Raw genomic sequence first — 25,064 nt, forward strand, 5'->3', positions numbered from 1 at the left:
ATTTGAACAAAACCAGAGTAGTAACTTTTTGTGATTATATATATAGAATATTTATTTTAAACTTCACCATTCTTACATATAAATGCATTCTTGGTTTTGTTTTAATCATATCCTTTGATATGAAAAATTACAAAACATTTAACTTTTGAAAATAAAATTTAGAACATAATTTTTTAACACAAACACTCCAAACACATACACTTGCATTTTGACCAAAACTTGTCTCAAAATGCTAAGTTTAAGAGCAGAACATACATCACTCCTTAGAACAGAATTTTAGGAAACGTAACAATTCAAGCAAATACAATTAGTCTCCCTTTACTCGATACCTGATATCTGACATCCTGACAGTGCTGCAAAATAAATGCATTCAGCCTATAATGTGCTGGCATTTGTGTGCATGTGTGTGTGATTGTCCTCCACTCACTGGCGGCCCATGGCAGGCAGGCGTTCAGCATCCCAACCTGCCTGCTGCACTGGTATTTTAACAATACAAATCTTCACGGTCACTTAGCCTCTCAAGAGAACTTTCTGCACTCTTCACTTTAGCACGCGTGGAAAAATGAAAACACAAAACATGAAAAAATTCGATAATCCATCACGTTTATGTATATACACTTTTTGACTTGTGTATGCGGATTTAATCACACCAAAGCTTTATCGGTTTATTCGATGGAATGTAAAACTGTACAGTTTTGATATTCTAGATTATTTTAAGATAGTTCATTGTAACCGTTTTATGTGAATTATCAGTATATCAGCCTTTTAACTGTTTATATTTTTAACACCAGCTTAAACCCGAATTTACTGTATTGTTTTGCAGAAACTTTACTGCTTTGCATTGAATTGTTGCTTAAAAGTGCATGTATATAACATCTGCAAATGTATTAAGGACATGTTTACAGAGCAAACTGAAGAAAATCCTTTATCCTTTCTCTTACAGACTGACTCCGAAAAACAGCTGAGAGGTGGAGTGAATGCTTATTGAATTAAATTCCTGGATAGGCTGCAGTAATTAGAAGGTTATTCCCCCCCCACCCCCATGGCAAACAAGTGGATTTTCTAGATCTGGATTCCTTTTATACCCAGTCTGAGAGGCGGAAGGTCTCCTTTACATCAAGCCGCAGCACTAGGGGTACCAACGCACCCCATCTCCTGACCCCCCCCCCCACCCAGTAAGCGCTAACCATATCTTAGCCCGAATCAAATTCCGTGGCTGTTGCCACAATGGGGGAACTGTTTGATGGTGGGTCTGGATCTCTCCTGCCCGTCTCGGCCATTAACCCGTACGGGGAACCTGAGCTGCACGGAGAGCTGCCCACCGTGTGCGACAGCGCGCTCTGACCTCCTGCGTAAACGCTGCGGTTGCGTTCCACCGTCCAGGACAGAAGACAATACAAGTCAGGGAAGTATGGGCCAACAGGAAAGTTACATCGTCTGGGTAGCTGCTCAGAATCTTACCAACTCAGTCAAGTCACGGTGATCCCACAAGGAATTATTCCGTTCAGTTCCAAGACTGCTTTTTAACTGTTATATTTATACTAAAGAAATAATCTTTTCAGAAGTTTATATTTTTACAGTAGTCCACTTCAATGCACAATAAGACTTGTAGCCAAAACTCAAGCTCAACTGACATATTCTTAATTTATTGCTACAATAATTGCAAGATCATATTAATCCTCTTTTTATTTGACAATTGATATTTAAAGCCTTCACTGTAAATCTGAAAGCATAGAAAATCGTTATCATATGTGCAGATACTGAGGGATTTAGTTGTAATCTGACACATTTAATCTCAGGATTCTGCCGCACTTTCCTGAAGGACATTATTGAGGAGCAGAGCAATTTGGTCACTTACTTATCCACCGTACAGAGGACAAAGGCGAAGGGAGGCAAAATAACCCTCGGACCATCTGCAGGAAAGTCTCAGTCCCGTCACAAGTCAGAGGTATCCATAAAAATAAAAAAAAGAAAACAATCGTTTAAAAAAAATGCTGCAGGGAAGAAAAGATTTCAAAATTCACCAGCGCTCAGTGTTCACATAATACAGGCATTTGACTTTATTCTGTGTCAAAGTGTATTGGGTACAGTAGACAGTGGCTGGGAGAAGCAGGACTGCAGAGTACGGAACACAAAACAAAACATTGCATGATAGTCTTTAAGCAGTTCCATCTGTCCAACAGAAATTTCAGGCTATTAGCCCATGGTGCTTTAGCCTGCTGCCCCTACTCCCCTACCTGACTCTGTCCTATTAAATCTCTCCGCTCCCCCCCCCTCCCAAAAAAAAATACAGAAAGAAAGGAGGGAGAACTCATACATGCCCAAGTCAACTGGGTGGTAGTGATGATGATGGTAATGAAGAACAAGCCATAATTAAAGAGAGAGAGAGAAAAAAATGACCTCGGGTGCCCGGTGATGTGGAAGAAACAGGGCTCATCATTCTGTGTGTGTTTTTTTAAAGACAGCTCGCTCTCTGAGCAGATGACTGCCACTCACCTTGCCACGGGGTCTGCGTGAGATTGGTTCATTGTCAAGGAGGCTTTTTTTTTTTTTTTTTTTTACCCATGATTCCATATGGTATGGAGCGGGGTACATGTTGCCCAACATGCCAGTGCAAATGTTTTCTCAATTAGTTGTCTTATCTCCGGTGAGTGCGCTAGCATCAGATGAAGCTTGCTGACAGAGTAATGGCGGTCAAAACCTCGGAAGGCTCCATCAAATGGCAGCTCTGCTACGACATCTCGGCCAGGACGTGGTGGATGGTAAGTTGGCAGCAACCAATGCTGTTTTTTTTTTCGCCTTCCTCCTTCTTTCCCCAGTTTTTTACAAAAGAACCTTCCCTCCCTCTTCTTTTGTACACAGAAAAGGACACAAAAACCTCTCTGTTTTTTTTTTCCCCAGCTCCATTCTCCAACTTCACTTTCACAAGATAATTAACTGCTAAATTGCTTTTGCTGTTTTTTCGCTCGTATGTTGATTTCTCCATCAGTGTTCCGTCTTGTTACACTTGTCCATTTTTGTTTTTTTTTTTCTTGTCCATTTGGTCCAGACATCCAGAAAAAAAAATGCGCTTTGAGGTCTGCTCGTCCATATTTTTATAGGTTCTTGCTTGTTGTTTTTTTTTTTGTTTTTTTTACTTTAGCGTGACTTTGTCAGGAGAAACAAATTCGATAGCGTGGGAAAAATTCTTTCAGTCATCCAGATGCGACAGTGTGGATGTCAAATTTCTTTAACCGCTCACAACTTGACCTATAAAGCAAAGTGGAAAGCAAGGCGGTCGGACTGTGGTAGTTGAGGCAAACTTTCGTCTCGACGTCTTTTCAAAGAAGTTGTTTCTTAATGCGTAAGGTCTGGTCCGAGCGGGAGTACCATCATTAGTTTACAATGAGGGGAGCCTGTTCCACGCTCCGGACACTCTCGGCCAAAACTAGCTCACGGAGCCTCACACTCCGTCGCCGGGATGTACCACACCATGGCTGCAATTAAAACACGGAGGGGGGGCAACAGGGCATTTGAGGGGGTCGTGGGCAAAAAAAACGCAAGCATTCTCTGGGACGTCGGGGAAGATTAACTTGCTTGTTGCGGTCATCGAGGCCAGACAACCTTTGACATTCCCATCGCTTTGGCGAAATGGGGGCGACGAGGAGAGTGGGGAGAGTGTGCAGGGAGAAGCTTGTGGATTTAACGGAGGGGTGAGGAGGGAAAAGGGGGCTCACAATAGCCTTTTGTAGCCAGCAAATACAAATGAGTCCAGTCGGGTGGGATGAAAAGACTGAAACTTCAGTGTCCCTGTGTTCATTAGTCGCTGACTCGTTAATGGAGCATCATTATAACTATTACCGGTATTATTGCTGCTGTTGCTGATGTTATGATAATAATAATAATTATTTCTTGGCGGGGTTAGAGAGATGGGTGGCAAATATTATTCCTCTTTTGCCAGCAGATTCTGTGCCAGCTTGAATAAAAGGAGATGTTTGAGCCAGAAGACAATGGCTTCATTATTCCTCTGTAAGGGGACTGTGAACTTTAGAATGGCACTCTAGCCCCCCCCCCCCACGTAGCCCCCTCCACAGTCAGGACACTGCTGTTACTTCAGACGCATTCCATGCGGTGGTTTAGGGGACCGGTGAAGGGGAGAGGGGAGAAGCCAAGGGGGGACTGCTGCTGTTCTTTTCTGCGCTCGATGTCGACGGGTCCTGAGGAAAACGCCAGAAGGATTCATGATTGCTAACCGACGGGAGAGAAGTGAAGAGGGAGGTGGTTTAGGGAAAGAGGAGATATTGGAATCAAAATCAAATCATATACAGGTTTTACAGGGAGTCTGATGAGTACCAGGGACGACGACACTTAGGAATCCATCCTCACTGCTCCTGAGGGCCATGTGCTGAAGACAGGCAGGGCAAGAATGTCCGATTTACATGGAGGGGTCACCGTGGCTACCAGATGGCCGTTGAACTTTGTGAACCCGTGCTTTTCAGTTGTGATTCTGTGTGGATTTGGAAATGACAGCCACCTCAGTCAGACGGCTCCTTTATGCAAAATTAACGGCCCCCTCAGATAGCCTACAGCATTGTTGTGGATTAGACCGAAGTGGCCGTGAGTGTGTGTTTTTCCTGAGTGACATGAAAGATGTATATAGCTAACTGGAGAGAGGATTAGTCGTTTATTTTAATGCATTATTTCCTCGCTGTGCGGCTGTTTCAGGCATGTGGTGTAGTGTTGAATGTGACGTAAGTACTGTGGAGCTTTTTAATTACATTTGTCGCTCAATTCCTGACCCGCCTGAGTAATTACATAAAACAAAAGATCTTTGCTTAATAAATTGCTTAATAAGATTTTTGATGTCTTTTGTGTGTCTGACATGAGAGAAGGCAGATCCTTAATTTCTGCTTGAAAACAACTTCATAGGTTTATTAATGGTCTGTATTAAATAAATGATCAGGACTCATTTCATTTGTAAATTTATTAATAACTAATTCAACATTTACAACTTATTGCCTTGAATGTGTTTAAAATTAGGACAAAGTTACCAATCAACTTCAAATCTTTTAAATACACTAAAACCCAATTATTGTCTACACCCAGCTACATTTCTACTTATATATTAAAATGCACTTTTTGAAATTTATTGAAACTGAACATTTTAAAAACAATATTATCTTCATTTGTTACATCTTTATTTCTGCGTGCCATTATGTGTCTGACATTTTATGTATAGTTACAATGCGGCTAATGTAAGTTGTGTATAATACCTTTTATATAACGGTAGTGTTACATTTCTGTTTTGCTATCATAAAGTACAACAAAGATACAGATTATTATTCTTAATAAATTCATTTCAGAAGTATTCTGTCCTTAAAGACTAAATGCACTGGAATTCATTAATATTCCTTTTTACTGTTTCAAATCAGTTGTGTGTGTTTCCATACATGAAACCTACATTTTATCTTGGTTTTACTTTTAATTTCACTGGGAGGTGTATGACCTCATTCACCTTGCCAGGTAATTACTTTAACTTCTCTGAAATTTCTGACCAATCTAATCACAGCCAACTGAAACGGGCTCTTAAGGTGACCTGTGGTAACAGATCACGGAAGACTCTACCTTTAGTTTAAAAAGTTATAAGCCGTAGATATTATCAGTGTTTCGCAAGATAACTTTTTAGTTTTTCTAAAACATTTTTGTCACATATTTTTAATTAGACGGACAATTTTCCCAAACCTTTCCGTCTGCTCTGTGGTCTGAATACTGCAGATACAGAATGATGACAGACTCTGATCTATAAGTGTGACTATTAATAATAAAGTAAGGGACAGATATATTAATTAAAAGTAATTCAGTACTTGTGCAGTACTGCAGACACCACATCCACGCCAGTTCACCATGACGTGAAGCACGCATCCGCCGTGAGTAGCCCTGTGATTTTCACCATCCCAGCAAGCGTGCTCAGCGTCTCCTGTGCTCCGTCAGAATGGCTCATGTCCCCAGTCATTTACATTAGCCTCTGCTGCATGTTGGACATTAAAAAACATTAAAACACAACTTACTTGTCTGCATTTATAAGCCTCTAAATTAGAGGAACTATGAATGATATGGAAGAGAATTAGTTTTTTTTTTTTTTTTTACATATTTACATTTTAATGTTTTTAAATATAAGCCATTTATTTACAGTCTTTATTTCTTTATGTAGTTCCCCCCCCCCATGACATATACCTCTGGAAATTAGATGATGAAAACTGATTATCAATCTATATAAAATATGTACAAGTTTGCTGGTGTATTACAAGAGCCGTTTTAATTAATGACCTTATTCATACACCTCCCACATCAGGGTGGAAACAGTTTTTTCTTCAAACTGGTTTCTTTAAATTACTGTACTGATAAACGGCCAGGAGAGTGTCTGGATGAGTGTCACACACATTTTTTAAATATTAGTTTTACAGCAAGGTATCCAGTAATAACCGTCAGTATTTGTAAATCAAACTATCACGTAATAAATAGTGTTAGTTCTAAATTTTGATAAGAATGATAAATTGAAACATGATGTTTTCATTTATGGTAAACAGGTTATTTAGACTGAGCCACTACGAGAATATTCTCTCGTATATTTATGGCCTTTAAATTGCCCAGCTTTGCTGTTAACCAAAGGGATTAATTGCTGTGTAACAGTGCGTGTCATATTAAGGCAAGCCAAAGCAATGACTCTCACATTCCCCTCTCTCGCTGCCTTTCCTTCCCTTACTTTCTGCCCTGTTCTGCCAGTGGAATTTTGGTGATGGGAACATATGGTGCCTGTCTTTCCCCTACTGCTCCAAATGCATCTCTTCCCTCTCCACCATCGTCGTGCCCACTTCGCTCTTTGCCGTCTCTGGCCGGGCCCACGGGCACGTCTTCCTGGCTGCCCGTGGCTAAGATCCGTGCCCAGGCCGTCCAGCTCTGCCAGGCTCGAGTGGTCTCCATGCACAGTACTCCAATGCCTCTGTTATCTCTATTTTTAAACTTCCATCAAAAGTTAGCAGTAACACTGTGAATATACAGCTAGCAGTACAGAAAACTTCAAAACTTCTCGCACTAGTATTATTATTATTTACTGCTGTTGTTTTGTAGTTATATTACCATCAAGTTTAGTACTAGAAATGAATACGAAGACAGTGGCTGTTTTCAACCTAAATTGTCACATTTTATATTCAGGACATTCAATTTACTGTCTCCCTCTGATCTTAACATGTAGGGAAAATAAGCATGCAAATACTTTTTTCAGAAATTACGGTCAGTTTCCTAGTATATTTAAGCAGAAGAAGGTTTTGTTTTATAGCTACAGGATGCACTAAACCCTGCCTGTCCTTTTAAGTTCACCTCTAATAGAGACAAGGAAGCGCAGGTCCGTTTGCCCACCAACGCGTCAAAGTGCAGTGCCGACCCTCTGGTCCACCACCCGAGGGGTTAATGTGATTTCATCTCCTGACCCGATAATCCACTTGTCTATGGGCAGAGTGTCCCAACAGCCCCCGTGGGGCACGTATGCTTGTGGGTGGGAGCTTGTGTGTGTGAGAGACAGTTGGATTGGGAGTGTGAGGCTCACATTTGTTTTTAGTAGAAATGTACATATACCCCAGCAGGGGGTATGTGGACTGGGGCACCGAGAGGCAGCCTGGTTCCGCAAGTTTGCTGTGTGCGGGGTTGGGTAATTACTATGTGGATTGTTCCGCTGGGGCTGGACCGACACAGGGCCAGGACACTGTCATAGTTATGAGGCCGCAAAACAGGGAGAGGATTAATGATAAACTCAACTGAATTGTCTGCTTCACTCTTCAAAATTCAGCACGATGAAGGACTTGGATTCACCAAGTACCAAAGATACAGAGCAGAAAATGCATCAGTGAGGTGAAATCTAACGCATTTCCATTATGAGGAACAGGGATTTCTGATTTTATGCTTGCCTGTGAGTTTACTTTGTGGTATCAGGTGCCTCTAAACACTGCAACTTTGCATCACCGAGGAAGATCGTTTACCTGCCTCACGTGGTTTCTCCGGGGTCAGTCACTGTACCACGAACTGGACGCTCTGGCCACAATCTCTGATGCCTCACTGTTCGGGTCCAGCAAACTGAAAGTACGTGTATGTATGTTTTACAGACTGTGCTTCATACATAAGGCTGACTTGAATCTAGCAGCACACAGCACTGTTTCACAAGATGTACCTTACACACAAATGTCTGTGTTCAATAATCTTGAAGCTCACAGACACCTTTATTAGAACCTAAGCCCATTATTAAATAACTGTAGCAATAACTGCAACAATAACTGTAATATTTTATCTAACAAATGAAGTAAAAAATCTAATTAAAACTGATAAAACATTAAAAACTGACAACTTGTGGCCATTTTGTTGTTTGTCATACAACCTTCAACCAGTTTCTATCCGCAAAAAATGTTAAAACAGAAAACAAAGACTTTTCTCGCTCCACTAAATCTCAGAAAGGTCTAAAGATAAAATGATGTTAATATGCTTTAAGCATGAAATAAATTCCCAAATAAAATATTTTTAAGCCAGCTTATACATGCTTTTATGCTCCAATACTGCAGAACACAAGCCATTCATTATACAACTGCAGAAGAAATAAAAATTAGTACCAAGCCTCCTGAATACTCGCTCGGATATCTACTAGTAAACATGCTGCCAAAATGGACTGTAATTGAGACCCAACAAGGAGAGGTAAAATCTGAAGCATGTTTAAGCAGGCAGTAAGGTGTGTCTTCTGTGGTGCAGTTTAATTTTCGACCGCATACTGGGTGTCGTGTTGTCAAGGAAGATGTTTCCAATTTGGAATCCGCCATGGACTATGGCGAGCTGATTAGAAAGGAGGAAATTGGAGGATTAAAATTGTCTGCTTGAACTTCCTGAGCTCGGCGTGGTCGCTCTCCCTCTCGGCCCGGTAAGTTACACCCTCGGTCATGTGCCCCCCCGGGTCGGCCGGCAAGTGCTCAGCCTGCCTTCACAGGGCGCGTCAATCTGGTGGGGCACGATGTATCACTATCCAAGAATGTCTCACAAGCGCCCCCCCCACCGGATCACCAAATGGAGAGAGGGCCCTTCATTTGTCACAAACCCAGAATCCAGTCATTTCAAGTGGAGATGAGCTGTAACTTAAAAAATTATACACAGCAAACCATTGTCGGTCAGGTGGACATATACTGGTCTGTTTATCTGCCCACAGCTTTGAAGTATAACAGACTCCTAACAATTTCAAAATCAGACTGATTTTCTTTATGTCAAAGTTCATTTCTGAGATTCCGTGGTAAGATCCCAAGCTACTTTCTCCAGGAATATACTGGAAGTGAAATGACTAATTTTAATACGAGACTTTTTTATTTTTGTTTCTTTTTTTTGCAATTTAACTTTCCGAACCAAATAGTTCAGCTAGTCTAAGGCTTTTCTTTTTCATTTCAGTACCACAGTAAGATACAAAGAGTGACTTTCGTGAGAGGCCTTAATATCCGTTCATATGTTTGGCGTCTTAAGATAACAGAGCCCAAGGCTGTGTGCCATCCTACTTCTTTTCTGTTGGGTTTGTGCATCTATGGGGCAGAATAGTGCATAGATACAGTGACTCCCACGCTGCCTGTCGGATCACCACAGCCGTATGTCTGAACCTTTAAGTGCTATAATGTGGCTCGCAAGGTAACGTACGACTCCCAACTAAATTAAAAATGTCTCTCCGCCAAAGCCCGTCGCTTGGCTCGCTGTTGTCCTGTTGGCTCATGCACAAGAGAGGAGAGGAAAATATGAGAATCAAATCTGGATCGGTCTGCGTGCGAAAATGAAGGGGGGGGGTGGAAAATCTGGATGGTGTCCAGGCAATTTACAAGCAAACTTTCAGACCTCATTCTATCTATTTACTTCATTAGCTCCTTTGAATTAGCCGGCATTGTGCTGTGTTTTTGGAGTTTGCTTTTCAGTTGACAGCCAGCATCAAGAGGGCAGTGTAAGAATACAGAAGTGCTGCCTGGGAGCAGCAGATACCACCACGGATGGCAGCCGTTTAATCGCTTTGAAAACAATGCTTTTAGGATTTCAAAGCACAGTCACAAACGAGATAACAAATTTTATCCCTAATTATATAAAATTAAATTTATAAATGAATTACAAGTGTATTTTTTAATCTTACAAGAAAAAGGGCATTTGATTTTTTTTTCTAGAAAGAAATAAGTATTAAATTTGAAATAATTCCCTTGATTTTTTTCCAAATTATGTTGTTGATAATACTGAAGGGAATAATATTATACATGGTTATAACTATAATAATAATAATGTTATCATGGTTATTGTTATTATTGCTATTATTTTATTATTATTGCTTGCAGTAAGAATACGTACAGTAACACATATATAACAGACATAGCACTAATTAATATAGTTTTACGTAATTCAATTCACAAAAATTGCGTCCATACGTTAATGTGTGTTCAGTGTCTTTGTGCAAAAGTTAGCATACTCAGTGTGGTAGAAAGTGTATTAATAACCGGGTTAGCCACTCAGTGAACAATGATAAAGGACTGAAAATTGTCACCCAAAGTTTTTAAAAAAAGACAATTCCGGTATCATTTCCTGTGATTTTACAGGTATATCAACTTGAAAAAAAGATTTTCACTTGAAGTCGTCCTTTATAATACAATCAAAATGACGAACAGTATGACCTTCTGAAGCACAAATTCGTTTCACATACACACACACACGCACGCACATACACACACTCACACACACGCACGCACGCACACACACACACATCCTTCGGAAATGTCCGCCATTAACGCGATAAGCTCGCTATGATCGTGTGATATGGCAGCCCGGTTAACGTCACTTAGTTCAATTAATTATAACGAATATAATTAACTAGACTTATTACTTACAACATATTATAGTCCCGTACAATATTTTTTGACGGCTGTGAGAAAAAGTTTTCTTAACTGACCACCGGACAGATGAGCGGGGTGGCGCCGTTGTCACGCGTCATCAGCCGTTCGCGATGACATCCATCACGCGCAAATTGCGCCCCCTGTAGGCTGAGGAAAACTGACACACCCAGCCGGCATTTTAAATAGTACAATGTAGAAAGATTTTGTCTATTTTCTCTCAGTCCATATTCATGGACTGAGAAAAAAAAAAAAAAAAAATATATATATATATATGTGTGTGTGTGTTGGGGAGCAAGGCCTTCTGCTATTTCCAGCGTCTGAGGTGGCTTGGAAATGAGGACGTTTCTGCGTATGTCAGGTTGCTTGCAAACAGGAACCATAAACAACTATAGATAAAAGAATATTCATGGATACTCCTTGCATCTTTCTGTTTGAAGTATAAAATTAAAACATAATTGTAATTCACCCTGAACCTGTTGGCGACTCGCCGTTCGCGGTGAAGGCCCGATGTAGGAAGGAGCCGCACGGTTTGGTCAGCCTGACTTTTCTCATCATTATTCTTCTCTTTCTACTTAACCCTTTCCCCCCTGCTCCGTCTACCCCTTGCTGCCTCACCCCCCCCCCCCCCCCCCCCCGCCATCCTCTTCTCTCTGTGTAAGCCACACTCTTTCTGCTGTGAAATGAAGGGATCAATTGTGTGGAAGAGATGTGTGTGAAATCCCTGCTGTCTGGGCGGGTCAGGGGTCGCCGTGTAAGAAAAAGGATCCTTTCTATTCCTGGCATGGTTCTGTGTGGAGTACCAGTCTCTGCAGGGTACACCCCCATCTCAGTCTTTCTCTCTCCCCCCCATCTCCCTCTCTCCCCCTAGAGAACACTATGGCTGCCAGCCAAGACAGCTGGTTCTTAGGGCCAATCTTGAACCGGTTTCTGAAGTCATGTATGAGGGAGTGGGGTGTGGGGTCGGGAGGGGGGGGATCTTGTCTTTTTTGGTGCTGTGGGCATAGGCCATCTCTATGCAGGTGTTGTCTCTACATCCACAGAGATGAAGGAGTGGCATCCCATAATACTCTGCCTCTGTGCCGTAGATTCTTAGACAGCAAGTCATGGATTGCTGTTGACATGGCTTTTATGCATGGAGGTATTCTGCTTCCCAAGATAACCCCCTTAAATATAATGTCCAGATCCAACGTTGCCTTAAAACCTTCCCCATAACGGCCGTCCAGCTAATGCTTCAGGGGCGTGTAGAGAGCTAAACAGAGTAAGAATTGTCTTTTCGGTTTACTGTGGCTCTGTGGCACCCAGGACAGAATCCGAATCAACATTGGCTCACACATGTGGCTTCTTCTTGTGTTGGGTCTGATTATCTGGTATCATGTTTTCAAAAAAAAAAAAAAAAAAAAACATACCAGTTATCAAACATTTATAAAGTTTCAAGAGGCGAGCCATTACCATCAGACATATCCTCTCTTTGTCTGGGGTATTTACTGTTGTCCTTGCGTGCAAGCTTGTATTTTTTTGTAGGTCTTTTTTAAAGATCTCAGATAAATGGGAACCGAGTTCCAAAAAGGACATCTGGCATTTGATCGTATGCAACTTTGTGTGTGTGTGTGTGTGTGTGTGTGTGTGTGTGTGTGTGTGTGTGAGTGTGTGCGGGGAGCAGAGAAACGTGAGAAGTGATCCTCGTCTTTCCACAGCTCCCCTCTTGGTCCCAAGCCATGTGCCACTTTACTGCCAAAAAAAGGTGTCAGTCGCCAGCCGAGGGGGGGGGGGGGGGGGGGGGGTAGAAGGCTTCAGTGGAGAGTGCAGGATGTGCGTTCAGCTTGTGTGTGTGTTGCGTTCAGGGGTTGTGGGAGTTGGCTGGTATTGCTGGCTCATAGCCAGGCCTGTTAACTCTTTCATTTTACAACAAAATACCCCTTTTTTTACACCCTAATACTTATATTACACTGTCAGTTTTTTTTTTTATATAGACTGAAGAATATTTAAGTTGCACTTCACTGTGGTTACATGAAGGTTTCTTAACGGTAGACTGTGCGTCATATTAGAGGCCTCCCTACAAGAGTGTGGTGAGCAGGCGTGATCCGGTGGGCTCTCACTCTACTCAGGGTTAGTACATGTACAGATCAATGGTTCAATGGTTATGCCCATATGACCTCATTGCTGCTTCAGCTGCACTCCTGCTATTTGTGTATGGGGCATCAGAGATGGCATGCTTGAGCCATTCCTCTGAGCCCAGATCTAATTCTGTGATGCCTTATCGTGATCCCCTCGTCCCCCCCACCCCCGAGCCCCACATCATTAAGCTGCTTCGATGACTGACATACGAAGAGGTAATCCCTCATTCGGCCCTAACCTGAATTCATACCTAGAGACATGAGATATGAGAGCGGATCTGCGGTGTGGACAGCTGGCTAAGTCGCTGACCGTGCTGTGTGTGTGTCTGTGCGTGTGTGTATGGGTATGTGCATGTTTGTTCCACACATCAAACATTTAAAGGGACCGCGTCATCATTTTCATCCCTTCATATCGAGCCACGTGTCGATAACGACTTGAAGCTGATTTGCGTGAAGGTAGCCTAATTCAGTGGCAGATGTTTCTGTGGGATCTTTCCATCTAAAACTAATCAGACTGATTAGGAAAAACAATTACACAAATGGATAGAACACTCCAATAAAAAGCCAACGATTGCCACTTTGCTCATTAAGGGGCGGGCAGGAGGGGGGGGGGGTAGATTAGGTGAGATTATCCACTAAGGGGTTACACTGATGAACACACATTCTCGGGCATGCAGATAGAGGACAGGGGCTGGACAGCGGGACGGGGGAGGGGGTTAGTATTCCAAAAATTGGGCTGAAATGTGTTAAACCATAATTGTGATGACCGTGGCACCACTCGGATCACGGGGCGACACTCGGGATTCATCGGAACCAGAACCCCCAGGTCATGTGGCTGTGTTTGAAAAATTTACCACAGATCTCCAGCCAAGGGGAACGCATTGTGTTCCCTCCGCGAGGCCTGCTCAGCCTGCTGTCTAGATCACACTTATTTTTCAATTTGACATAGAAGTTGTTAGTTTCTTGGAGGTCGAAATGAGGGGGCAGAGGATTTTGCATGGAGGTCAGTTGGCACGTGACTAAAACAGCCGACTAGCTTCAGCTGTGTACCAATCCCACGGGGCTCATCCATGCAGGGGTGGGAAACCCTGTTTCAGGACCCCACCGCTGGGTTTTGACCGGGGGACGTTCCTCTGTTGTCGGAGAGATGGAGACGAGAGCGCTTTAGGTGCATCGTTGGAGTGGAGGCCTTGCTCTGTCCTGAGTGCAGCCCGCAACCTTCTGGAGTGTCTAATTAAGGTGATTCAGAGTGCTACCTGCGCTGGAAGAGGACCTCATTACTTACGGCTGTCCGGCGTGAGACCCACAGCGACCCGTCTGAGTCCGTCTCTGTGTTACACATGCTTCCACCAAGGGGGGTCTGCTGACCTCCGACCCCCAGGAGAGCTAGCAGCTGGTGGGTCGTCTTGCAGAAGCTTGGGAGGAAAGTTTTTTTTATGAGGTACCTTATCATTAACAAAAAAAAATCACAAGGACTGGTAGACATATGGGAAATAGACAGAAGGGCATTTCTTTGGAATTAAGATTAATTGAAAAGATGGTGGACTTGAAGGATGGAACATCTGGGACCTGGTGCAGGTGGAGAGGACAGCCGTGTGTATTTTACCTGGCCCTCAAACTTGACGGGCGTGTTTACTTGGTACGCGTGTAGTTTGCGTGTAAAGCTAACATACGTGACCCCAGGGCCAAGCGGTGACAACGCCACAGTGCCAGTCCCGTGTGCACCTTCGCCGTCGCAGCGAGGGACAGCGCAGGGGGCTGGGGGGGTGTGACAGATGTGGCGCGAGGGTTCAGTGACCCCCCCCCCCCTCTCGCTGGCACATCAGGGCGAGCCCAGATGCAGCCGGAGGAAGGGCAGACGCCACCCTGTCCAAGGTGACCCTTGGCAAAGCTGCAGTCACATCTGCAGCCCTGACAGATCTATAGGAGCGCCCCCACTCCACCCCCCCCCCCCCACACTCCCCCACCCCTCGGCCGGCGGGGAGCCCCAGCTGGGGGTCGGCTGTCCTCCTGCTGGCGTGGGGCTCTGCCCGTATGTGAGCACAGGCAGGAAATCGAATAAAAATATCAGGAAATGGAATATTGTGGCTAATTGAGTTGCAGGACTTGGACGGTGCAGGATTTGGTGGTGTAAGGATCCGTAAGCAGGATGATGGGGGGGGGGGTGTCTGGCCATGTGGTATCAGGCCTCTCTCTCCCCTTCTGTCCCAGAATATTGCCTGCTGCCCCTTTCCTGTGTTTTTGGATGGTAGAAGGGAAGGACAGTAAGACACCCGTTCGGCGTTGGGGGGATGGGGGTGGTCAGGAGAGCGGGGGGTGTTGGGGGGAGGGGGTCTACCATCTGTCCAGAGGAGCAAGGTGACCCACCAGGCTGGCAGGCTGGGGAACCAGGTGTCTGTAGAGCAGGGCTACAGACCACGGCCGGCTGCCTCGGCGTTTGGGGGCAACCGAGGCGACGAGGGGCCTGAGCGTGTGCTAAAGCCATCGCAGGCCCTGCAGGGGGGCGGAGCGAGTGCTGGCTGCACAGGCGTGTCACCGTGACACATGTAAGGGCCTTGTCCCATCCACTGTAGGTGACCCCTGCTACCTCAATGTGGACTCATCCTCCTGCGATCAGCTAATGCACCAGGCCGCCCCAGCCCGAGCCAAGCACCGGTGAGCAGGTTCTGTAATTGGTTCTGTCTACCCACTGCCCTGAATGCCTCTTCTTCCCCTGCCTATCACACCCTTCTCCATTAGCTTGACAAAGCCCTCAGTAATTGGTAACTGTAACTGGACCATCAAAGGATGGGGGTTTTATTCAAGATGGGGGTCGAATCAGATTTTGGCGATATTGTGATTTTGCCAAATTCATACAGAGGGGTCAACTGTATCATTGGCCAATGATATGTTTTGAACCGATCGGTGATATGGGAGGGGGCACTCTGCGGTCCAATCAGGTATCAGCTGGGGCAGGAGTATATGCACCTGAAATGGAAATTAATTGAATTACTTAAATTGGTGGTGGGGGTGGCAAAAGAATACAGCGTTGCTGTTAGGGTGAGGGATTCCAGCAAAGCGAAATGAGTGTCAGGTTACAGTCAGGTGCAGCGAGAGAAATGGGGGCTGTGGGGGATTACTGGGGGGGGGGGGGGGGGGGTCACAAAACAGCCTTTTATGAAGAAGAAAAATAATGTTGTCAGCCTGATGAGGAAAAAAACTTCATAATGTAGGGCCTTTGTTGTCACCACGGTAACAACGTCAGAACAGAGTTAACGAAACAATCCCGGTCAGGTTGGGTTCTCCGCATCTTCCCTTCTCCCGGTTCTAGGTCAGATGCGGCAGCAGCGTGTACCGGCACCGGCGCTCTGACAATCACCACTGGGGAAACCGGAGAAGCGGGTGGAGGGAAAGAGTGACAGGCAGCTGGGAGCAGTAATGACCCGGATTGGGTGTCCGGGCCCAAAGCTGCAGGCCGGGACTCGGTGCAAACGGAGCAAACCCAGCCTGCCGTCCTTCCTGCGCTCCCTTACGATCCCTCTGCGAGGGGCTACGAGAACATTCAGTGCATTTACACGAGTCTCTATTTGATTTATGCCGTAAAATTAGCCTTAACTGGCTATAACGTTAACGATAATATATATCATATATACATATACCGATCCATCCATCTTCTCCATACTTAACCAGCTCAGACACTAGAGCCGATCCCACCAAGCATACAGCAGGGGCACTATGAAAATTTAGAGATTATAGTTCAGCTTTCTGCATGTTCTGGGACTGCAGAAGCAAACCAGAGGAAGTACCTTTTATAAACCGGTAAACTTTTAACAGTTTATGGAAAGAGCTGCTTTCCCAGCTATGGATGATTTATTTCTGATGTTTTTATTCCACATTTCAAAGGACGTGGCAAAGATTCTCTGAGATCAACAAGCCAGCAACAGCCAACAGAAATATAAAACCATCCATAAATCCATGCATCTTCCACCTAGGTAACCAGTGTAGGAGCCTATCCCAGTATGCACAAGGCAGGAGAACACCCAGGATGGGATGCCGGTCCATCCAGGGAACACACAAACACATAATTTAGAGACACCAATTTGCCTAAGCATATGTTTTTAGTCTGGGGAGGAAGCTGGAATGCCACATAATCCCGGGAGAACAGGATAATTACTCACTTAAAAAGCCAGGGGTAGGAATCGAACCCCTAACCCTGGAGTTTTCATCTTCTAATACAATAGGCAGAGCGACTTCCTCACTCGAAACAACGACTAAATGACGATAAAATTGATACGGTCCTGACCAAGTTCAGGACGCGATCTATACCTGCTGCTTTACACAGACAGTGGGGTTAGCGAGCAATTTTGAGTAATTAAAAAGAACAAATAACTTAATTAAATGAGTAGTGGCAAGGTATGTTGCGATCCCAGCTGCAGACTCACAAGTGTGCTCATGGCTGTTTGGTTACCCACAAGGCTGCTGGGCTCACCTCCTCCCAGGAACCAGGCAGCCCGTGTGAGGGGGTCCGTGTGGTTTTCATCTCCGCTTGGAAAATATATGATGTCATTTTTTTTTTATGGGTTGGATACCCACTGGAGATGCAGTGGTGACAGTGGACAGAGTGGGTCACAGCAGGTATTGGGATCTGGGGAGTAAGTTTATCGAAGGCCGTGCTGTGTTGCATTGTGGGTAAGATCCTTAAGGTGTGCAAGGACCTCTCTGATGAGCCAAACATGAGCGTCTTTGACAAAATAGCTTAACAAAAAAAGTATTTTTTTGGAAGCATAATCAAACTCCGTCTGTGCTGTTCTTCAGGAGGGGTTCATCTCGGGGGGGGGGGGAGTGTGACATCACTACGCTGCCCCCCACCTGCCCCAGCTACCGTCCTGAGCCTGCAGAATCTTCCGCCCTACACACCCTCGCCAGATGGTGTCTGCACTCCCCTCTCCATTTCCCTACTTCCTATGCCCCCCCCCCCTCCCGGCTCATCCCCCCCCGGTGGTGTCAGGTAGACACTCTTAAAGAGGTGCCGCAGATCTCTTTTTACCTGCGCCATCAGAGAGACCCCCACTGAGAACAAGCTGTTGTTTCAACGCTCAGCTCGGCCAGCGTCGATGGCGGGCAGCGGTACACCTGTCCCCTGTTTACTGGGCCTTTTTTCTACCTTCAGCCTAATTGCGCGTGAATTATTAAATGGGGGGGGGGGAGAGGGGAGACAACGTCCCGCACAACAGCATCACTGCAGATGCGTCCTTTAAGCAAAACTGAAGAAGGATGAGGAATTTAAAAAGGAATGATGGGGCAGAGATACCTGGGAGTTCACCTGTGCGAGGGGGTGTGGTTTGGCACGGCCTCACTCAGGGTAAACCGGAGTTTTGTTGGGGTGCGGAGCCTGGGCTCCCTGTGGAGTCACACAAGGGGCAGCCGATCCACTGTTTGGTATCTCTGTCTAGGAACTGCAGCTAATAAAACTGAACCGGACCTGGGACTGGGGGTCTGAACTTCCTGTAGTGGTTGTATTTATTTATTCTGGGAGACCCTTTCAGGTCTTCAGAACAGGCAGTAAACAGAAGAGAGGTCCTCATGTCCAGATTGCCTCTTCTGCTCATATTTATTTATCATTCCCTGAAACCACTTTGCGTTGCAACTTGATAGCTGCAAGATTGTGAAAATGCCGTCCGCGACTCCGAAGGAGCAGCGCCCGCCTTGTCCGCCGCTCCCCTTCCCTCCAATTCCAGCCCTTGGCCACTCACGCAAATAAATACCTTTCTACTTAAACATACAGTGCCTAATTAATTTATCCCATCTGTTCTCCTCTCCGCATCACTTCCATGTCACAGAAGTTTCCGCAATGGATTTGGCTCATATTGTATTGATAACTGGCACACTGTGAGAGCAGATGAAAAAATTAAATTTCACAGACACGCGTGTCCACACTCGTGCGCACACACACCCACACACACATACACATATGCACGTGCGCACATAGATAGATAGATAGATAGATAGATAGATAGATAGATAGATAGATAGATAGATAGATAGATAGATAGATACAGAAATTGGAAGACAGTAAGAGTGAGAGAAAATGAAGATTATACTATATATATAAACATATGACAGAGATTTCATCAACGAGTTTGTGTATATGTCAGTATAGTCTACAGCTCTGAGGACCTGAGAGATGTCACCTTCAGCATGACCTATAGATGGATCTCCTGGAGAAGGATGATATTAGAGAAACGGGGTGTATTTTTTTGGGCGGATAAGGCCTGAGTGATCTTCGCATCTGTCTCCAGAGGGACGTCGAGTCTAGCACACAGTTGTTGCTCATCTCCGAAACATCTGGTCAACCAAATGACGACTCACCTCGACCCCCACCCTGGTGCAGGAGACTGATTTATACAGTTGCAATATTTTGGTTAAAAAGTTGGAAGGGAACTTTACCTAACCCCAAAGAACACACCGACTGATTCTGGAAACTGCCGCGGGCTCTTGCAGCAGGGCCAGCTCCTGAAACTGATGGGGGCGCGTGTAAGGACAGGACATGACTCCTCAGTGTGGGGGGGGGGCAACCATTTAAACTCCGATCCGATCAAACGCCGGACATGTATCCGAGAATGATCCTGCGAGGTACTGCAGCCACGTCGCGCGGAAACAAAGGAAGAACACAAGTTGTTTTATTTTTTCTCTCAGTCTTTGTTGATTTTGCTGGAGGTCCTCCACCAAGATTTCAGACCATCTGCAAAAGCTTTACTCACCGACGGCAAAACATCCACAGCTTACCGCTCTTTCATGTAAAGATCAGTTTCCGTTCCTCATTAAATCGTAACGTATCACCTGCAGACTTGTGAAGGGATACCCGTGTCGCCCCATCACCATCTGCGGGCTTTGGGCTTGGGGGACCGCCTCCCCCCCCCATCTCACCCCCCAGGCATTACCTGTCAGCGTGTGGATTTGAGGCAAGGCTGCTGTCGTCCTCCTCCTCACTCTTACCCGAGCCTCAGTGCCACGAGTGTCGCATGGGAAATTTATGGAAAGTGTGCCTGGGATGTGTCAGGGCAAGGAAGGGCATTCAAACCTCAAATGAGGAAGTTAGCCAACCCTAAAGAAACCCTGACCAATGACAGTGCAAATAAGAATTTCAGAACTCTGATTGTTCAACTGGTGCAGGTCGATATCTTTTCCTCCCAGTTACAATGTTAATAAGGTTGAGCTTTGTGGGGTGGTGTTACTAGTATGTGTAGGGGGGTGTGGAGTACAAGGAGCCCCCCCCACCCCGAAATGAACTTACACAGATGTTTCTTGGCTGGATGGATGAATTTCCTCAGAGGAAGCATTCGGATTAATGGGATTGTACAGAGAGAATATAGGCCGTAAATCTGTAACAGGATCGGATTCTGCTTTGCCTTCCATAGCGGCTTCACGGGGGTCTTCGGAGAAATGCCTGCTTTGATTATCAGACTGAGCCCCCCAGTGGTAACTGGGCTGCAGGAGCCTGAATGTGACGGAGGCTTTCACATCACATGAAGTATATGGGTTTATCAGGGCCATGTGGGACGCATGAGGCTGCATGGGGGGGGCATAGAGGCTTCCCCACTTTACAGAGGGCGTTACAGTCCTGTCATTGACAAGGCTGATGCATATTCATTTGCTCAAGGGTGTTTTCATGAATTGTAAAAGTGGATGTTTGGGATAAACAGGGACGCCATTATGAGGGGGGAGTTAGGATGATTCCAAGAGTCTCTGAAGGACGGGGGCCCTAAAATTTGGGAACATAATTGTATTCGGTTCTGGGTGGGGGACCCAGGATCTATAGCAGCAACTGACTATAGCATAGCCAGCATGCTGAAGGTACTGAAGAAAACAACAAGTAATGTATGATATATTTTGAAGATATGCATCTGCTATTCTTGGACAGGCTCACAGTCTATTTCCCGGGGAGGGCTACATGCTAGGGGGGGGCGTGTTAAAACCTCGTACCTGCAGATCAACAGGTGATTAATGATTGATTCCTTCCACAAATGCCCTGCATAAGTATTAATGCAAAAAAAAAGCCTTTGATTGAGCGGCATGTGTCAGGAGGGGACGGTCACTCGACAGCAGCCTCTGCTGCCACGGAGGAGTCTGGATTCGCCGCTCCGCAGTCCCAGCAGAAGGCTCCGGAACAGGCCTCACACAAGGCAGGCCGGGCGACGGCAGCCAGGCAGCTGCTGCAGCTTCCAGAGGCCCACTGTGAATATTCATGACTCCCTGATTCCCAAGGCCGGCTCGGCTGCAGCTGTCCTCGCGCAGGCACATGTGCGCCCGCCCCCCCCCACTCCCACCCCAGGCCTGGCCCAGACCGCAGAGGGCTCTCCTTGCTCCCGGCTCCCCTTCTTCGCTGATCGCATTTCCTCAGGTGTTTTTTCTGCCCTCCATGAAACATTCATCTAGACCATCCGAGCGGCTTTGCTCAGTCCTGCGTCCGAAACGGCTCCCATTCCACCAAAAGTCACCTCTAAATACTACAGGCCACATTTATTTATATACATTTATATTCAATATGCTATTTTACACCAACTCCTGTCTGTGCATAATACTACTCAAACTATGAGGCAGTACCCAGTAATGCTGAGCGGAATAAGGCAGTACCCAGTAAGGCTAAACGGAATAAGGCAGCACCCAGTAAGGCTAAACGGAATAAGGCAGTACCCAGTAATGCTGAGCGGAATAAGGCAGTACCCAGTAAGGCTAAGCGGAATAAGGCAGTACCCAGTAATGCTAAGTGGAATAAGGCAGTATCCAGTAAGGCTAATCGGAATAAGGCAGTACTCAGTAATGCTGAGCGGAATAAGGCAGTACCCAGTAATGCTAAGCGGAATAAGGCAGTACTCAGTAAGGCTAATCGGAATAAGGCAGTACCCAGTAATGCTGAGCGGAATAAGGCAGTACTCAGTAATGCTAAGCGGACTAAGGCAGTACCCAGTAAGGCTAAGCGGAATAAGGCAGTACCCAGTAATGCTAAGCGGAATAAGGCAGTACCCAGTAATGCTAAGCGGAATAAGGCAGTACTCAGTAAGGCTAAGCGGACTAAGGCAGTACCCAGTAAGGCTAATCGGGATAAGGCAGTACCCAGTAATGCTGAGCGGGATAAGGCAGTACCCAGTAATGCTAAGCGGACTAAGGCAGTACCCAGTAAGGCTAATCGGGATAAGGCAGTACCCAGTAATGCTGAGCGGAATAAGGCAGTACTCAGTAATGCTAAGCGGACTAAGGCAGTACCCAGTAAGGCTAAGCGGAATAAGGCAGTACCCAGTAAGGCTAAGCGGAATAAGGCAGTACCCAGTAATGCTAAGTGGAATAAGGCAGTACCCAGTAAGGCTAAGCGGAATAAGGCAGTACTCAGTAATGCTAAGCGGAATAAGGCAGTACTCAGTAATGCTGAGCGGAATAAGGCAGTACCCAGTAAGGCTAAGCGGAATAAGGCAGTACCCAGTAATGCTGAGCGGAATAAGGCAGTACCCAGTAAGGCTAAGCGGAATAAGGCAGTACCCAGTAAGGCTAAGCGGACTAAGGCAGTACCCAGTAAGGCTAATCGGGATAAGGCAGTACCCAGTAATGTTGAGCGGAATAAGGCAGTACCCAGTAATGCTGAGCGGAATAAGGCAGTACCCAGTAAGGCTAAGCGGAATAAGGCAGTACTCAGTAATGCTAAGCGGAATAAGGCAGTACTCAGTAATGCTGAGCGGAATAAGGCAGTACCCAGTAAGGCTAAGCGGAATAAGCCAGCACCCAGTAAGGCATTAAATGGAAATGACAGAAAATCTTGTGAAGACTTATAAATTAGTACATTTGTTGACAAAAAAAATCCACTGATAGATAATCCTTTTGTGTGTCTCACAGCCCCAGAGAGCAAATTATCTATTACTAGAGGGTCTGGTGGATATTTTTAAGGGGGGGTTGTATTCCCAGGTAGGCTGTAGTGTTTTGATACTGATGTCATGTAAGGGCCCCCTTCAGAGCCTGAGCCTGAGGCAATGCCCCCCCACCCCCACCTTGGGTTCTTGAGGACTATCCGCAGCCCTTTATCACCCCCCCACAGCAGCCATGTTTTCCTGTGACTTTCCCTCCGCTGAGGTTAGAGGATCTTTTAGCAGAAGTGAGGCAGCGTCCTCCCCCATCCCGGATAGCGGAATCGGGACAATGCCCCCCATCCACCTTGCCCCCCCTGCACTGATGATAGAGGGCCAGGCATCTCCGGGCAGCTGGGCTGTAACTGGACGATGAGCGATGTTGCTCAGGCTTGACAGATGGTCCTGGAGCCTCAGTCAGATGTGCGGCATCCTTCACGAGCTGCGACAGCCTGTCAGGATCGGCCCCGGGGCCGCGTTGGGCCCCTGAGCCGAGTCCACTCCATGACACGAACCCACCCCCCACCCTTGCTCTAAAATCAGCGTAATCTCCAGCTCCCAGTCCCTCAGACACACTTGTTTTATTTATGAATATGTACATATATTTATCTATCTATTTATCATGATCCAGGTCTTTACAGCGCAGAGGTAAAAATGGTCTAATAAAAACAGAAAAAAACTGTCCAAAACAAACCAGTGCAGGTACATTAACACCGTAGATATATAATCTGCTTTACAGCATCTAAATAACATCAGCTTCTCAAAAACTTGATCACATCTCTGCTGCAGGGACTAAAATAGCGATTTTAGGACAAAATAAAATATCATGTTGCTTCATAATACATATTTCATAATACAGTGCATGGATGTAGAATATATGCAATAATGATTGTTACTGTATTTGGGAAAGTAAGAGTTACCTGATGTCATAAGATAAAAAAGTAGATTATATCGGGGTCCTGGGAACAGCATCCTGCATTATTGGATGTGTGTGTGGAAGGGGGTGTGTGTTCTACTGTGGTTATGCAGGGTAGGGGCTGTAGGGGGGCATATGCTTTTCATTAAGGCGTGCGGAAATAAGCTGTGACCCCCCCCCCCCAGCATCTATTTAATGCTACAGTGAAGAGGCCGGGCCAGGCCACAAAGCGAGTGAGGTGAAAGGGAGGGGGCAGCGGGGGGTGGGGGTCACTGAAGGCAAAGACGCCCGCTTGCTGCATGTCAGGGTTATTGAAAGTGAAGGAGGAATCTAAACACTTCCTGTGGCATTCACAGCCCCATTTGTCTTTATCTGTGTGGTCCCCTCCCCCCCCCCCCCCCCCACCGATACACCCCCAGCCCCATGCTGATCTGAGCCCACAGACTCCACACACAACCGAAGGTCTGCAGCAAGGTGTGTCCAGATTGGCATTAAGAGGTCGTCAGTTGTGAGGTCATCTAAGCCCAGCACCTCCCCATATACCCCCCTAAATCCACCCCAACGGGGGGCTGACAGTGGGCACTGCCCACCCCCCACCCCCAAATCCCCTGACATCCTCTCAGCTTTTCTTTCATGTTCTCCTCGAACCACAATATTTATACCACTGGAACAAATAACTAAACATGTCAGAGTCTCTGGTTCCCAGTTAGTTGAGACTGTCTTTTACCATAAGCAGTCATTCACGGCTGCTAACTCGCATTAAACTTTTCGTGACAGTAGTTTAGTACAATGTAGCTTGTTTAAAGCAAAGAAAAATTATGGGCTCCATCTTGGAAAGGATGTTGCTTTGGCTTGTTTGCCATACAATTCAAAAGTGTCCAGATCCTGTTTTGTTTTGGCTTGTTTTTAGGTCTGTTGTGAAGTTGTATCACACTCTCTTTTGCGCTTCACTCGCCAAACAGTTTCTAGTCATACCTGCAGGGGGCGCATTTTTCAGATGACAACATCCATGCAGAACGAACGTTTCATTTTCATCAGATCCATCCAGCCTATTAAAAGTATCCATTCTGACTGCAGAATATCAATTACTGATATTGTAGAAATTTCATTGTATTGCTTACCAGGACATTTTCTGAAGCACCTGCTGCAGAGACTGACCAAAGATCGGGGTTTGTTGATAAGCTAATATCAGTAGCGTAATAGACAACATGCTAAATGAGGTTGCTTCAGAATCAGGGGAGCTGCT

At 45.6% G+C, this 25,064-nt stretch overlaps 1 protein-coding gene and 1 long non-coding RNA gene across 3 annotated transcripts in view; one reads left to right on the plus strand and one right to left on the minus strand.

Moving 5' to 3' along the window:
* Window positions 1-2,543: 2,543 nt before the first annotated feature.
* nfia (nuclear factor I/A) overlaps window positions 2,544-25,064 on the plus strand; it is a 117,808-nt gene continuing 95,287 nt past the window's right edge. Inside the window, exon 1 of the mRNA XM_048977691.1 lies at window positions 2,544-2,762. Within this exon, the coding sequence (XP_048833648.1) occupies window positions 2,667-2,762 (96 nt within the window). The 5' untranslated portion in view covers window positions 2,544-2,666. The remainder of the gene's footprint in view (window positions 2,763-25,064) is intronic.
* The window catches only part of LOC125708720 (uncharacterized), a 33,868-nt gene continuing 14,918 nt past the window's right edge, over window positions 6,115-25,064 (minus strand). Inside the window, exons 1-3 of one of the 2 annotated variants that reach the window (XR_007382529.1) lie at window positions 10,911-10,999; window positions 8,013-8,106; window positions 6,115-6,999 (exon numbers count right to left, since the gene is read on the minus strand). This is a non-coding gene — a long non-coding RNA (uncharacterized LOC125708720). Of the gene's footprint in view, window positions 7,000-8,012; window positions 8,107-10,910; window positions 11,000-25,064 lie in introns of those variants that run through there. The other variant, XR_007382528.1, reaches the window with a different exon arrangement.

Source organism: Brienomyrus brachyistius, chromosome 15 (assembly GCF_023856365.1).
Source record: "Brienomyrus brachyistius isolate T26 chromosome 15, BBRACH_0.4, whole genome shotgun sequence".
Taxonomy (NCBI): domain Eukaryota; kingdom Metazoa; phylum Chordata; class Actinopteri; order Osteoglossiformes; family Mormyridae; genus Brienomyrus; species Brienomyrus brachyistius.